This window comes from Mauremys reevesii, linkage group 8, assembly GCF_016161935.1.
Source record: "Mauremys reevesii isolate NIE-2019 linkage group 8, ASM1616193v1, whole genome shotgun sequence".
Classification (NCBI taxonomy): domain Eukaryota; kingdom Metazoa; phylum Chordata; order Testudines; family Geoemydidae; genus Mauremys; species Mauremys reevesii.
This window is the reverse complement of record NC_052630.1, coordinates 13,690,757-13,704,584: the sequence shown is the minus strand read 5'-3', so window position 1 is coordinate 13,704,584 and position 13,828 is coordinate 13,690,757. Positions and strand designations below refer to the sequence as shown.

General features: G+C 37.7%; 1 protein-coding gene across 4 annotated transcripts in view; it reads left to right on the top strand.

Annotated features, from left to right (window-relative positions):
• Positions 1–12,825, top strand: part of RAPGEF6 (Rap guanine nucleotide exchange factor 6) — a 230,410-nt gene extending 217,585 nt beyond the window's left edge. For 3 of the 4 annotated variants that reach the window (XM_039486057.1, XM_039486059.1, XM_039486058.1), the window contains 4 exons: positions 263–491; positions 3,823–4,334; positions 7,593–7,904; positions 9,695–12,825. In XM_039486057.1, the coding sequence (XP_039341991.1) occupies positions 263–491; positions 3,823–4,334; positions 7,593–7,904; positions 9,695–9,720 (1,079 nt within the window). In that variant the 3' untranslated portion in view covers positions 9,721–12,825. The remainder of the gene's footprint in view (positions 1–262; positions 492–3,822; positions 4,335–7,592; positions 7,905–9,694) is intronic. The other variant, XM_039486060.1, reaches the window with a different exon arrangement.
• Positions 12,826–13,828: the final 1,003 nt, after the last annotated feature.

Here is a 13,828-nt window from a genome sequence, read left to right as displayed (position 1 = left end):
TAAGTTAACCTCTTGGTTTAAGTGGGTCTTGGCTGTAAGTACCAGCTGATTTTGGTATTTGCATGTTGTACTGATAAATCCTGATTCCTGTTATGAAGGGTAGTGGCATAAAACCTACAGAGAAATAGGCATGAGGGAGAAGGATCTTTCTGAATAGCCTCATCGAAATATTTTTAATGCTTTAATGTGGTGGTGAATAAATAGACTTCACCTTCTCTTTTTGATGTTTTTTCCTATTTCCTGCATGTCTTATCTCATTTAGGCTATGCCCTCATACCATCCACTAAATCTGATAACTTCTCAGACTCCAGCCACAGTGAGATCTCATCGCGGTCCAGCATCGTGAGTAACTGCTCTGCCGACTCAATGTCTGCAGCCCTACAGGATGAGAGATGTTTGCCTCAGTCTCTTATTGTGATGGATTCAGCAGGAGGAGTAGAAAGAAAAGAAGTTCCTCAACCATCGGCTGAGTATAGCCAGCCTAGCACTGGGTGAGAAGTGTTTGTGCTGTGGTACTTGGCTGACTGATGAAACACTTTAGTCAAGACACAGTTAAGGGTCATGCTGTAATTATTATTAACTTGTTGACAGCAATCAATGTGCTAGCTGCTTTAAAACGTAGGGGAAGACATTTTCGCACAAGGAGTTTGCAGTATAATTTAGACAGACAAGAGCTTCTCTGCATCAGCAGGTTTTGGATAAATGTCTCTTGCAGGAAAATGCAAATACACTGAGAGCTTGAATGATATTTAACAAATTCCCTCCTGTACAGTGTTGAGGAAGGCAGCTGAATGAGAACAGCATGCTAGCAGTTATCGCTGGTAATCAGTAATACCAGTCACATCAATACTTTAATGTTTAATATGTAACCCAAACATTTTGTAAGTTGTTTTTATGATTGTTGAGGCTGATTTGAAACTAGTTAATCATCTTCTGCCTTCTAAGGTTCCCATACCAGACATTTTGTTGCCTTCTTAGTAAGATGGCTGCCACCAGTAGCTCATTCAAAGATGCCATGTATATCTAAAAATGTTGAGCTTGATCCTGTGATGTGCTGGGCCTTGACAACTTCTATTGAAATCAAGTGGCTCAGTACCTCTTGGGATCAAATGCTGTCTTTTCAACCACAATGTATTTTATTCAGGGAGAGAGATTCTGCCAGGGGCACCTTTTAAACCATTCAGTGTCTTTTTGATTTTTTTAGGATCTCAGCCTTTAGCAAAGTTAACAGGTTTTTTTTCCCAGTGCCTAGAAGTAGCATCTCCCAGTAATGGTCTAACTGATTTCTTAGCTGCTCTGAAGGTTTGCACCTGAAACTGTCTAAAACTATGTCTACACTACAGCTTATGTCAGCAAAACTTATGTTGCTCCAGGATCTGAATATTCCACCGTCCCTGAGCAACATAAGTTACACCGACATAAGCACTTGTGTGCACAGCACTATGTCGGTGGGAGAGCTTCTCCCGCCGACATCGCTTCTGCCCCTCACAGAGGTGGTTTTATTATGCCAATGGGAGAGTTCTCCCCCGTCAGCATAGAGCATCTTCACCAGACACACTGCAGAAGCGTAGCTGCACCGGTGCAGCTGCGCCACTTCAGCACTGTACATATAGATGTGGGCTCAATTCTTGTTTTGTTTCTTGTCTAGGTCAACTCCTAGCTGCAGTCTGAGTTGAATTCAAGAAGATAGCAATACAAAATTGAGCAGGGAAACCAAGTCGCACATAATATTCATGAGAAATAATGTAGCCATTTTCCAACTTTATCACACACATTAGGGATCTACAGCCTTGCAATACTTTTATCTTAAATAACTTCTGTTGTAGTCACTGCGTACAAACAAATGTCTGTAACAGATCAATTTCAATATGTGGGTTTTTTTCTGCATTTCTGCAACAAAAAAAAATCTGGTTTTGTTTATGGAAGATGCATTTTATTTTTTATTTTATTTGTATGTATTTTTACTTTGGGGGGTAAATGTTATTTTTAGGGCTGTCAATCGCAGTTAACTCACGTGATTAATTCAAAAAAAGTAATCACAGATTTAATCGCACTGTTAAACAATAAAAAACCAAGTGAAATTTATAAAATATTTTGGATGTTTTTATACATTTTCATATATATTGCTTTCAATTACAATACAGAATACAAAGTGTATATTATTTTTATGACAAGTATTTGCACTGTAAAAATGATAAACAAGAAATTTTATTTTTCAATTCACGTCATACAAGTACGGTAGTGCACTCTCTTTGTCATGAAAGTGTAACTTACAAATTTAGAATTTTTTTTGTTATATAACTGCACTCAAAAACACAAAACACAACACTGTAAAACTTTAGAGCCTACAAGTCCACTCAGTCCTACTTCTTATTCAGCCAATTGCTAAGACAAACAAGTTTGTTTACATTTACAGGAGATAATGCTGCCCTCTTCTTATTTACAATGTCATCAGAAAGTGAGACCATTCATTTGCATGGCACTTTTGTAGCCTACATTACAAGGTATTTACATGTCAGATATGCTAAACATTCATATGCCCCCTCATGCTTCGGCCACCATTTCAGAGGAATGCTGATGACACTCGTTAAAAAAATAATCCATTAATTAAATTTGTGACTGAACTCTTTAGGGGAGAATTGTATATCCCCTGCTCTGTTTTACCCGCATTCTGCCATATATTTCATGTTCTAGCAGTCTCGGATGATGACCCAGCACATGTTCATTTTAAGAACACTTTCTCTGCAGATTTGACAAAATGCAAAGAAGGTACCAATGTGAGATTTCTAAAGATAGCTACAGCACTCAACCCAAGGTTTAAGAATCTGAAGTGCCTTCCAAAATCTGAGAGAGATGGTGTTGGACGTGCTTTCGGAAGTCGTAAAAGAGCAACACTCCAGTGCGGAAACTCCAGAATCCAACTCACCAAAAAAGAAAACAATCTTCTGTTGAATCATAGAATAGAATAATAGAATATTAGGTTTGGAAGAGACCTCAGGAGGCCATCTAGTCCAATCTCCTGCTCAAAGCAGGACCAACACCAACTAAATCATCCCAGCCAAGGCTTTGTCAAGCTGGGCCTTAACTTCTAAGGATGGAGATTCAACCAGATGGTGGCATCTGACTCAGTTAATGAAAATGAACATGTGTCAGTCCTCACTGTTTTGGGTTGTTATTGAGCAGAACCTATCATCAGCATGGACGCATGTCCCTGGAATGGTGGTTAAAGCATGAAGGGACATATGAACCTTTAGCGCATCTGGCACGTAAATATCTTGAGATGCTGGCTACAACAGTGCCATGCGAACGCCTGTTCTCATTTTCAGGTGACATTGTAAACAAGAAGCAGGCAGCATTATCTCCTGCAAATGTAAACAAACTTGTTTGTCTGAGTGATTGGCTGAAGAAGAAGTAGGACTGAGTGGACTTGCAGGTTCTAAAATTTTACCTTTTTATTTTTGAATGCAGGTGTTTTTTGTACATAATGCTACATTTGAAAGTTCAACCTTCATGATAAAGAGATTGCACTACTATAGTACTTATATTAGGTGAACTGAAAAATACTGTTCCTTTTGTTTTTTACAGTGCAAATACGTATAAAATAAATATAAAGTGAGCACTGTACACTTTTATTCTGTGTTGTAATTGAAATCAATATATTTGAAAATGTAGAAAACATCCAAAAATATTTAAATAAATAGTATTTTTTGTTTAACAGTGCATTTAATTGCACAATTAATTTTTTAAATTGCTTGACAGTCCTAGTTATTTCTCTGCAAACCTGTGTTTTATCTTCCTAATTTATTTTGTCTTCAAATTTAGTTGGTCACTAACTAGACCTGCTATAATCAGAGGGATGGCTGTCACATCTTCCATGAGTAATGAGGAGATCTCCCATGAACATATCACAATAGAAGCTGCAGACAGTGGCCGTGGAAGCTGGACTTCATGTTCAAGTAGTTCTCATGATAACTTTCAGAATATCCAAAACCAGAAAAGTTGGGATCTCTTGAATGCTTACCGCCACACTCATCTAGATGGACCCATTGCTGAAGTAGAACCCACAAACTGTTGCTCTGAAGAGACTTATTTGAATTCTGAAGCCTTTTCCAAAAATAATCGACAATCAAAAGCCAGCACGGAACGTGATCAGTCTCGGCAAAGCTGGGCCTCCTCGAGCTCTCTGTCAGACACGTATGAAACAAACTATGGGACAATTAAACGGAGAGGGCTGGAGCACTCTACAGCGGAGCAGACTGAGGTTTTGGACTCTAAGCCAGCCACTGATGCAAATTATAAAACTGTTACGTCAAGTACAGAAAAAGGCCTGATAGGTAAGCCAAGCCAAAAACCTATGGAAGCTTCCACATCTGTTTTGCATTTTAATATTAAGTTGTTAAGAAATTACATCAGCAGATCTGGGGGCTGGGTTGCATGTTAAATCCAGTTTTACATGTGGCTTTAATCAAACTAGTACCCAGACAATGTGTTTTCAAACCAACTTTTTTTGTTTTTTGAACTAGGAAAATTAAAAGAATAAAGCAACATGCTTCCTTACAGCTTATGGAAATGCAGGAGGCCCATGTTCAGGGAAGTGTCAGGCATTTCTGCGTATGCTCTCAGTGTTCCTTTATTTCCTTTTGGGATCACCTTTTTTAACCCCCCTCTTTTGCTTCTATCCCACACAACCCTTATTGCTGCACATTTTCCTCTGCCTCCCGTGAGAATCCACTGACACTGCTCCTTCCAGCAACCAGTAAGGGAGGAGGTTGACTAGTGATGCAAAGAGACTGAGCACACTATGTCCATTACACTTCTGCCACAGGGAGCACAGAAGCTATGCAGATTCCCTTCATAGCATCACGTTGCACTGCCTGCTGTTAGATTGCTTAGCCAACTGACGTTTGCCATACTACTGGAGAAAAGCACTCCTTCTCCTCATATAAAATATGCCTTCCAAAGGCATATTTTATTAATGTGCACATGCTCTTTCAGTAACTTAGTGAGTAGGGTTGCCAAACAACCAAGACTAAAGGAGTTGGGTAGCAAACAAGATTAAACATGGAGTAAAACTTTCTAAAAAATTGCTGAAGTTAGGGGGTGAAACTGAAACCCAATTTAATTCCTGAGCAGTTTGCTGGAGAGACTTACTTTATCATCATAGGGTAATTGCCTGAGCAGACTTATCCTTATGTCACATATAGGGTGGAGGCCTTCTCTTTTTCTGGCTCTGTGGAAAAAGTAAGCTTGTCTAAGAAAGTTTTTGCAACCCCCCTCCAATGTACTTTGTATGCATTTCTTTCCAGCACATGCATACACACCCTGCCCTAGCCTAGTAACATATCCTAACTACTAGTGCACTCTTCATCAGCTCTGACATTCTGGCATGTGAGCCACTCAATGCAGTTTTGTTTATCTCTTATTAGGGTGACCAGACAGCAAATGTGAAAAATCGGGATGTGGGGGAGGTGTTAATAGGAGTCTATATAAGAAAAAGACCCAAAAATCAGGACTGTCCCTATAAAATCGGGACATCTGGTCACCCTATGTCTTACTCCTTTCTCTGGTTTCCAATTCTGTTTATGTACCGCATCGCACACTTTTCCTTGCATGCAGCCATGTTGCTGAACTGTATGTATTCATTGTTAAAAAGCATTCAGCAACATAGTTCAACAGAACGTGCACTGCATCCTATTCAGTGAAGAGGAAAAATAGGTGGATGTGGATCTTGGGTCACAAGTAGATGTTTAATTTTGAAAACCCTTCATCCACGGTTCATCATATACATCACATCAAAGATATTCTAGTTTTAGTTCACCATTTGTTTAGTCTGTTCTGAGGTGGGAAGATGGTTTGAGATGAGACTATTGAAAGAAGAGAAGATCTCAGTGGGAACAGGACAGAATAAGGGATCGAGTCAGTAGAACTCGTACTTAATTTCTCATGAAAAGCCATTAAACAGTCAGTGTCTGTAAACACTTTTCACACAAGGAACTCATGCGCTTTTAAAATGCTCATTAATAGGATTGTTTTACATGCAGAATGGGAGTGGGGGTATTGAACCTTTTCTTACGTGGTATCTTAGTGTCCTGGTTTCTAAGTGATTTATATTGTGAGAAGTTACAAGAATAATGGAGATGTAACGGTGTGGATGCCAGTATTGGTGCTACATCCAACTCTACCAGTGGATGGCACGCTCTCTCAGTCAATATTCATAGATAGAGGCACCTTTGGGAATATAATAAATAAGAAAATTAAAGTAACAGTAATAATATTTTGCATTCAAATGTTTTTTCTTCAGAGCGCTTTACAAATATCTGAGTAAAACATGCCAGATATCTGATAGTTTGTACTTTTTTTTCCCCTTAAATGAGGGGGTTGTTCACACCTTGCACTTGCTGTAGAGATATTCGCTTTCCTTTTTATCTGTTTAATAGCCACCATTCACGCAAGAGAGGATGGCTGGTTGGGACTTCCTGTTCCTTTGGAGCCAGAGAGCCCAACTCATTAATTGGTTGGTGGCATTTCTCTTGAGGTGCTTGAAGACCATTTGCTGCAGGAGATGTTTGCTGCATCTAAGACATCCTCTGTCCTCTTGAAATTCATGAATTGGTCCCTGATTCCCACACATGGCTGTGGGAATAGCACTATCACTGATCTTTTTCAAGTAAAATTTTAAGGCCTATTTTGATACTGATTTTGTGAAAGATAAGAGCCATTTTATTTATAACCCTTGAGTTAGTCGACATACTTCACAGAACCTAGGAGTCACCCAATGAAATTAAGAGGCAGCAGGTTTAAAACAAACAAAAAGAATTACTGTGCTTCTTCACAGAACGCACAGCCAGCCTGTGGAACTTTCCATGGGATGTTTGTGAAGCCAAAAATATTACGTACAATCTGTCTTCTTAGAGAGAGCTTCATACAGAGCTTTTGATTTCTTCCTACAGCATAGATAAGCGTAGAATATGTACTAGTGTCATACTGCATATCAGCAAGTGTAGTAGAATCTTGTTACAATAAAGTCAGTTGTTTAAAGAACTTCTCTTTTGGTTCATGAACAGGGCTGGCAGTCAAGAGGTCTGCTTTCTATGCCTGACTCCACCACAAACTAATTGTGACCCTGGGCAAATCAGTTAACCTCTCTTGTATTTCAGTTTCCCAGCCTGAAGAATGGAGGTGAAGAATATTTACCTCCCAGGATTACTGCAAGGATAATTGCATTAATATTTGTAGAGCGCTGTGAAATCCTGTGATGGATGTTGCTATAGAAGTACAGAGTATTATAACGACTGTAATTGTAATCGGAGTATTTCAATGCATTTAAATAACATGAGACCATAGTTCAATTGAACTTCAAAAGGCTTTTCACCATATGAGTTCAGTCATTTTGCTATTACACTGACTTTTCAAAATAAGTATAAAGTGTAAGTTAAAAGCATAAAAATCTGCTGCTGCTGTTATAACCAGTGTTTCTGCATTTGCCTTTTGTTATCAGTTTCTGTTTTGTCATTGTAACACTTCAGTTTTTTTAATGTTTTGTTTCCTTTGTTTTCTTCATTAACATTTCCATTGCTTATTTCTTGTACCAGTGTACTGTGTCACCTCACCTAAGAAGGACGATAGGTATAGGGAGCCTCCGCCCACCCCTCCAGGATATATGGGGATTTCTTTAGCGGACATAAAGGAAGGATCACCCCATCACCCACACTTAAAGCCTCCAGACTATAGTGTGGCAGTGCAGAGGTCAAAGATGCTACATAGTGACCTCTCTAGACTTTCATCAGCTTCTCTCAGTAGTGAACCAGTGGCCTGTATTTCATCGAAGATGCCTCAATGGCATAAACGGCAACCGTCCCATCCTAAACTAGCAGATATGACTGACGCAGATAGTGAAGAGGATGGTATGTTAACTAACTTGATAGATGTTAAATGAACTGCTATGTAAATCAAGTCTCAGTACTGTGCTAAGTGTTGCCTCAAAATAATGTTCTTGAGTTGTTCTCAGTAATTCTTTGAGATCTAAACTATTTTTAAAGAAAATGTATATGTTCAAATTAAGTGTGCCTTTGTGTTTCAAAAAGCACGTCCCTAAATGGGTTCTTTATCAAAATGTGTGAGATCTACAAAAGTGTAATTAAGATACTCTTGATCAGGGGTTCTCAAACTGTGGGTCGGGACCCCAAAGTCGGTCATGACCCTGTTCTAATGGAGTCGCCGGAGCTGAAGCCAAAGCCCAAGGACTTCAGCCCTAGGCAGTGAGGCTCAGGTTACAGGCCCTTCACCCGGGGCTGAAGCCCTTGGGTTTCAGCTTTGACCTCCCCACCCAGGGTGGAGGGGCTCAGGTGGGTTCAGGCTTTGGTTCCCCCTCCTGCGGTCATGTAGTAATTTTTGTTGTCAGAAGGAGCAATGAAGTTTGAGAACCCCTGAGCTAGATCCTATACAGTGCTGTCTTCCCCTTCAATTCTATATCTTTTATTTGAGCAATTCTGATTCCTTAAAAGGACATTGTCAGGTTAAAAATTATATTTAAAAAAATACCATCTTTGATTATTGATTCTTGCAGAATATTTGAAATCCTAATTATGATTCACTTCTTTGCATTTCTCTCAATCTGGACAGTGGAAACAAGGTTGTTCCACTTTTGGTTTTTCTTCCATTTCTGGTTGGTTTACATTGCAGTTGTCATGTGCAAATGTTGCAAGAGAATGTTTTAAAGCATTTTTGGAACAAGATAAATTAATGGAAACTTTTTTGTTGCTCTTAGATTTTGTAAAAGTTTGTTTTTACGAAATCTGAAATTTGGGCCAAACTTGATCTGACAGTGCCTTCTTAACCTAAATTCTTCTACATACTTGTTTGAAGTGACTGTCAATACTGCCATAAACAATCCTTGCTGCTTTCAACAATATATATGTAAAGTATTATGCTTCAGAAAGCTGTTCCTGTATTTGTAAAAGATCACTCCATACTAATGTATTGGTGCTATTCTTTCAATCTCCCAATGTGTTATGCATTAATATTACCGATCCTTTCCCCCACTGTCAATGAACTGAAGCTTTTGAATTAGACCATAGTACTGACTTGCTTGAATTTCCAACATGCATTTAGAGTCAAAGCCTTTGTGATATAAGGCAATCCTATTTTTGCATTGCATGATATTAGATCATTCTGTAGTGTATATTACTCTTGTATACCATGATTCCAACTCATGAGCTATGAGATAAAAAAAAAGATACAAAGAGGCCAAGCAACATTTTATTCCAAATGTTCGCAATGAAACTTATTGTACAGTTCTAGATATTTTTCCTCTTTAGTTTTAAAATGCTTGGATAACTTTTATCATTTCATAAAATTGCTTGCTCCTTCCCTGTCCCATTCTGCATGGTTTGGAGTCACTGGAATGCATTTTCCAGTGCATTCAAAGTAATATTTTGAGAATACGCAATTTCATCTGTTTTTCCATGTATCTTCATCAAATGGCTAAGAAACATGTAGGATGTAGAGGAACTTTTTGAATAAGGATATTTATTTCATTCTGGTCATTAGATTCTGAAAGCACTACATGGTAGTACAGTCTCCACAGAATCACTAGAAGTAAACGGTGGGGTTTGGTCAATATATCGAATAATGTACTGTATGTTCATGGAAGATGTCTGATGTAACAATTTACAATGTTTTTCTTGTTTTACAGAAGATGAACAAGTATCAGCAGTCTAACCATTGGGCTATCTCTGAAAACCACTTCAAATCACAGGGGACGTGGGAATATGAACCATATGATTGTTAGCTAATGCTGACAACTTGCTGCTACTAACCTCAAAAGTTGTATTTGCCTCAGTCGTGGACAATATGAACCTGGCTGGATCATAAATCTCTCTAACTTACTTCACTCTACCACAGTCAGCTACCACAGCCTAAGAAAACTATTTATGCTGTGATATAAATACCAGTTTCCAAGGAGTACAGACTACCTGAGGACTGAAATCAGTATGATGAGAAGGACCAGTCTTAGTACATTGGGACCACCAATTGTCAAGAACCACTTGAAACTTGGAAGCATTCTTCTGTATAATACCTTATAATCCTTTGGTAGATTTCTGTGATATATATTTTCCACATGACCATTATAATTCTAAAATTAAGAATGTTATTTTACATACTTAAGCAAAATTGGGGACACTGCGGCAGTATCTGAAAAAGTAATTTATTTATTTGGAGTTTATGGAGGGTTTTCTTTTATTTTTACTGGGAGTGCTCTGGTTGGCTAGTGTGAACACTGGCAAAGAAAATGGGTACTAACTTAGATACATGTCAATATTCTTTGTGCTATTGAAACAGACCGGTAACAGGCCTAACAACTCCTTTAGAAATACCCGGATTTTGGGTGTGTACTTAATGTAAATAGAATAAAGGATTTGGAAATTAATGTGCATACAGCAATGAAACACTGCCATCTCTTGGTCCTGCTCTAGAAAACTCTGGAAAATATGTCTTTAACTATCAGCCTGTTGGGAAGAAAACTGGAGTTCTTCTCCACATTCCCCCAAATTAAAGGTTTGAAACATGGAGGCTGTAGTTCCTGTGAAATTATTTGGTATGTTCAAAACTTCCCAAGTAGGACTGTAAACAAATTTTGCACTGCATGGTGCAGCATGTAAATCACATTGTTAGCAATAGAAAGTAAAATTAGTGCTCTGTGGGTTCTGTGATCATCCTATATTTTTTTTCTACTTGTACCAAAATTCAAATATTTTAGGTACTGGAATTATTTAAAAGGAAAATTGTTACCACTCCCATTATGGAGTAGATAGAAAATGTATTAATATAGCATTTTAACCATAGGCCATTGCACATAATACAGTAAATAAATACAAATTTTATATCAACACAAGCCATTATGGAATAATATTTGTGAAAGTGAACATTTGAGATATAGTACAATATAGTATTATGATTCTGAAAACCTACCGCATTCATCCAATGAATTAGATTAGAATGTTTCAAGTTTTAGAGTGAAATCCTGGCCTAGTTGTAATCAGTGGGGGTTTTTACTTGGATGGAGCCAGGGTTCATGTTCTTTTTGTACAATTAGGGTAAACAAAGTTGCTTGCTTTAATTTTACTTAGCCAACCAGAGCACATGGGGTAAAACTGGAAATACCTGCATTTTCTTTCGTGTTCTAGCACAGGATAACCCAATCAAATATTATAATATTATAACTTTTACATTTTACTTGTAAATCTTAATGGGGATGTTTACAGACTAAGTTAGCTAGATGTTTGTCATTTTACAGGTGCCTCAAAGAATTTATATATTACGTTATGAGGAGTTTTTAAATTTCTCCTATTTTTTTTTCCTGGTGTAGAGCAAATGCAGCATTTTCTGAAAAAGACACAAGTACCAAAAAAACCCCAAAGCCTTTGATGTGCATCACCCATATCTACTTGGGGCTGATGTTGACAAACATAAGAATGTGTTCGATCAGACTTTTGCTTGTGTTCATGTGTGTGCCAGATTTAATATTATCCTGTGGCTGGAATGTACCCTGTATTGATCCTTGTATCCTGAAATCCTAAATCAGTCAAGAGCAGTCATGTGGGGAGAGGCTGCCTAATTCGTAATTAGTTGATTGACTATATGTTAGATTTTTTTGGTATGAACATCTGAGGAGTAAATAGCTGAAAAATCATGTTTAAAAACAGATTAGCTGTTTCTTAAAGGATACTTTCTTCTTCATCAAGGCCTTAATGTTTACAATGAACTTGTGTAGGCCTTAATGAATCAAGATTAATATAAGTGTCAAAATGGTCTAGGGCAAAATGATTACTTTCAGCATATATAATGTTAACTTCTTAATCTTTAAAATGATGTGTTGCAAGATATAAATTGCAAATTCTAGTAATCCCACAGTAAACTGTAATTGTTTGTTAGCTTCTAAGCGGCGTGCACAATAGGCTTACCATTTTAATCAGAAAATCATGTGTTTTGTGCCAGATAAATTAAGTCCTAAGGTTTCAGTGACCTCAGATATTGATTTGTAGTTTATTTCAGTCTGTTGAACAAAGGTAAAGGATTAAGTCTTTGTTCTTGAGGTGACCTCCTTTCTATCTAAGGGTCTGATACTGCTTCCACTGATGTCAGTGGGAAAACTCCCAATGACTCCCTTGGGAGCTGGATTGGGGCCCTCATCTGGTATCCATTAAGCCAGCCATTTGATATTGATTACCCATTTAAACTTGGTGTTTGCACATCAACAACATCAATCTGTTCAGCAGTACTTTTCAGGACATTGTTTTTAAAAGTGGGTAAAAGTCTTGCTAATCATATTTTCCTATTAGACAGTACAACTAGTGTAAATAAATCATGCATAAACTATTGATAAATGAGCTACTTTTTCTGCTTCTTCTTGGACAGTGTGGCTTGCCTCTGCTTGTCCTTGCTGTGACTTCATTTGGTTTTGAATTCAACTGATCACATTGATCGGGGACAATAGCCAAATGTAGTGTGTCTTGTATAGATTTGAAGAGACATTATCCCTTTTTTCAGCTTTGAAAATTGTGAATTAAGACTGCTTAATTCGGGTTTTACGTTTCATGTCAGTGGTATCTCATGGAACCAAAAAATGTGAGCTGACTTACCTGTACAGCACTCCATCCCTTTTGATTTCTTTCTCTTACACAGCCCTAACTTCTGCTGAGCAATTCATGTCCCCACTAATATTCTTCCTGCATTTACATTTTGTTGCTTGCTCTTTCACTAATTGTTTGTTTGCTCATAAGTGATGAGTGAAGGATTTGATTTGATTAAAACCAATTTGATTTTTTGCCTGCATTGTGATATTTCCTTGTGCTATTAAAATCTCAACCTTCCAAATCATTCGGAAAGAACCTTCCAACCAATCATAGGACCTTTAGCTTAACTGGCCTCCACATAATGAAATTAGACAACTGAGCTTCTGTTATATTAGTTTGCCTGTCTCATAAATACAATTCAGTAAACTAGAGGGGAATTCCTTCAAATATTTGCAATATGCTTCCTTTAAGTGGTGGACAAAAAGAGGAGTTGAATGATCAGCAATCATTACCTGAGTGGGAATATGAGGCCTTTTCTTACTCGTGCTTAATCCAAACTCACTGAGTCGAGTCATTGGGTCCAGTGAGGCTTCTTATGTGGGAGATGATTGCAGGGTGAGATTCATAGCTTCCTTCTAATTCGTACAGGTCATGATTATGTGATGTGCCGAGTGTCATCCTTGCCCATTAAAGTCAGTGGGAGATGGAGGTTGGCCAGCACTTCCAAGGTTGAGTCTATAGGAAACAACCTTTGCAGGTTCTATCAATAATTCTCTTGCAAAAGATAAATCTGAAAAGTCTGTCTTCATTCTTTCTCCCTCAGATCACATGGTTGCGGACAACAATGCAAATATATGTCATTTTAAGCTTTTATATAAATATTAGAATTAGTTTTTTAAAAAAGATATACTTACAACTGCCTTCAGAAAAACAGATTAGAAAAAAGGGATACTCTCTCTTTAGAAAAGCTTTATACATTGTATTTAAAAATGGGGAGAAAAACCCATCTTGAATTCCCAAGTCAGCTTTAGCTTATGTTGTGCTTTTTTGTTTTATCTTTATTTTTATATACCTGGAATGCAGTTTTGCTTGGTATTAATACAATTCTAAATATATGAGCATATTGGCAAAAACTGCACAGATGTAATGATATTCCAATAGCAATTGTACTGCACAAGTCAGTGATTGTAAAGTATTCTGTAACAAGCAATGTGTCTCCTATTTTTTGATACCTCTTACACTTATGTCTTTTA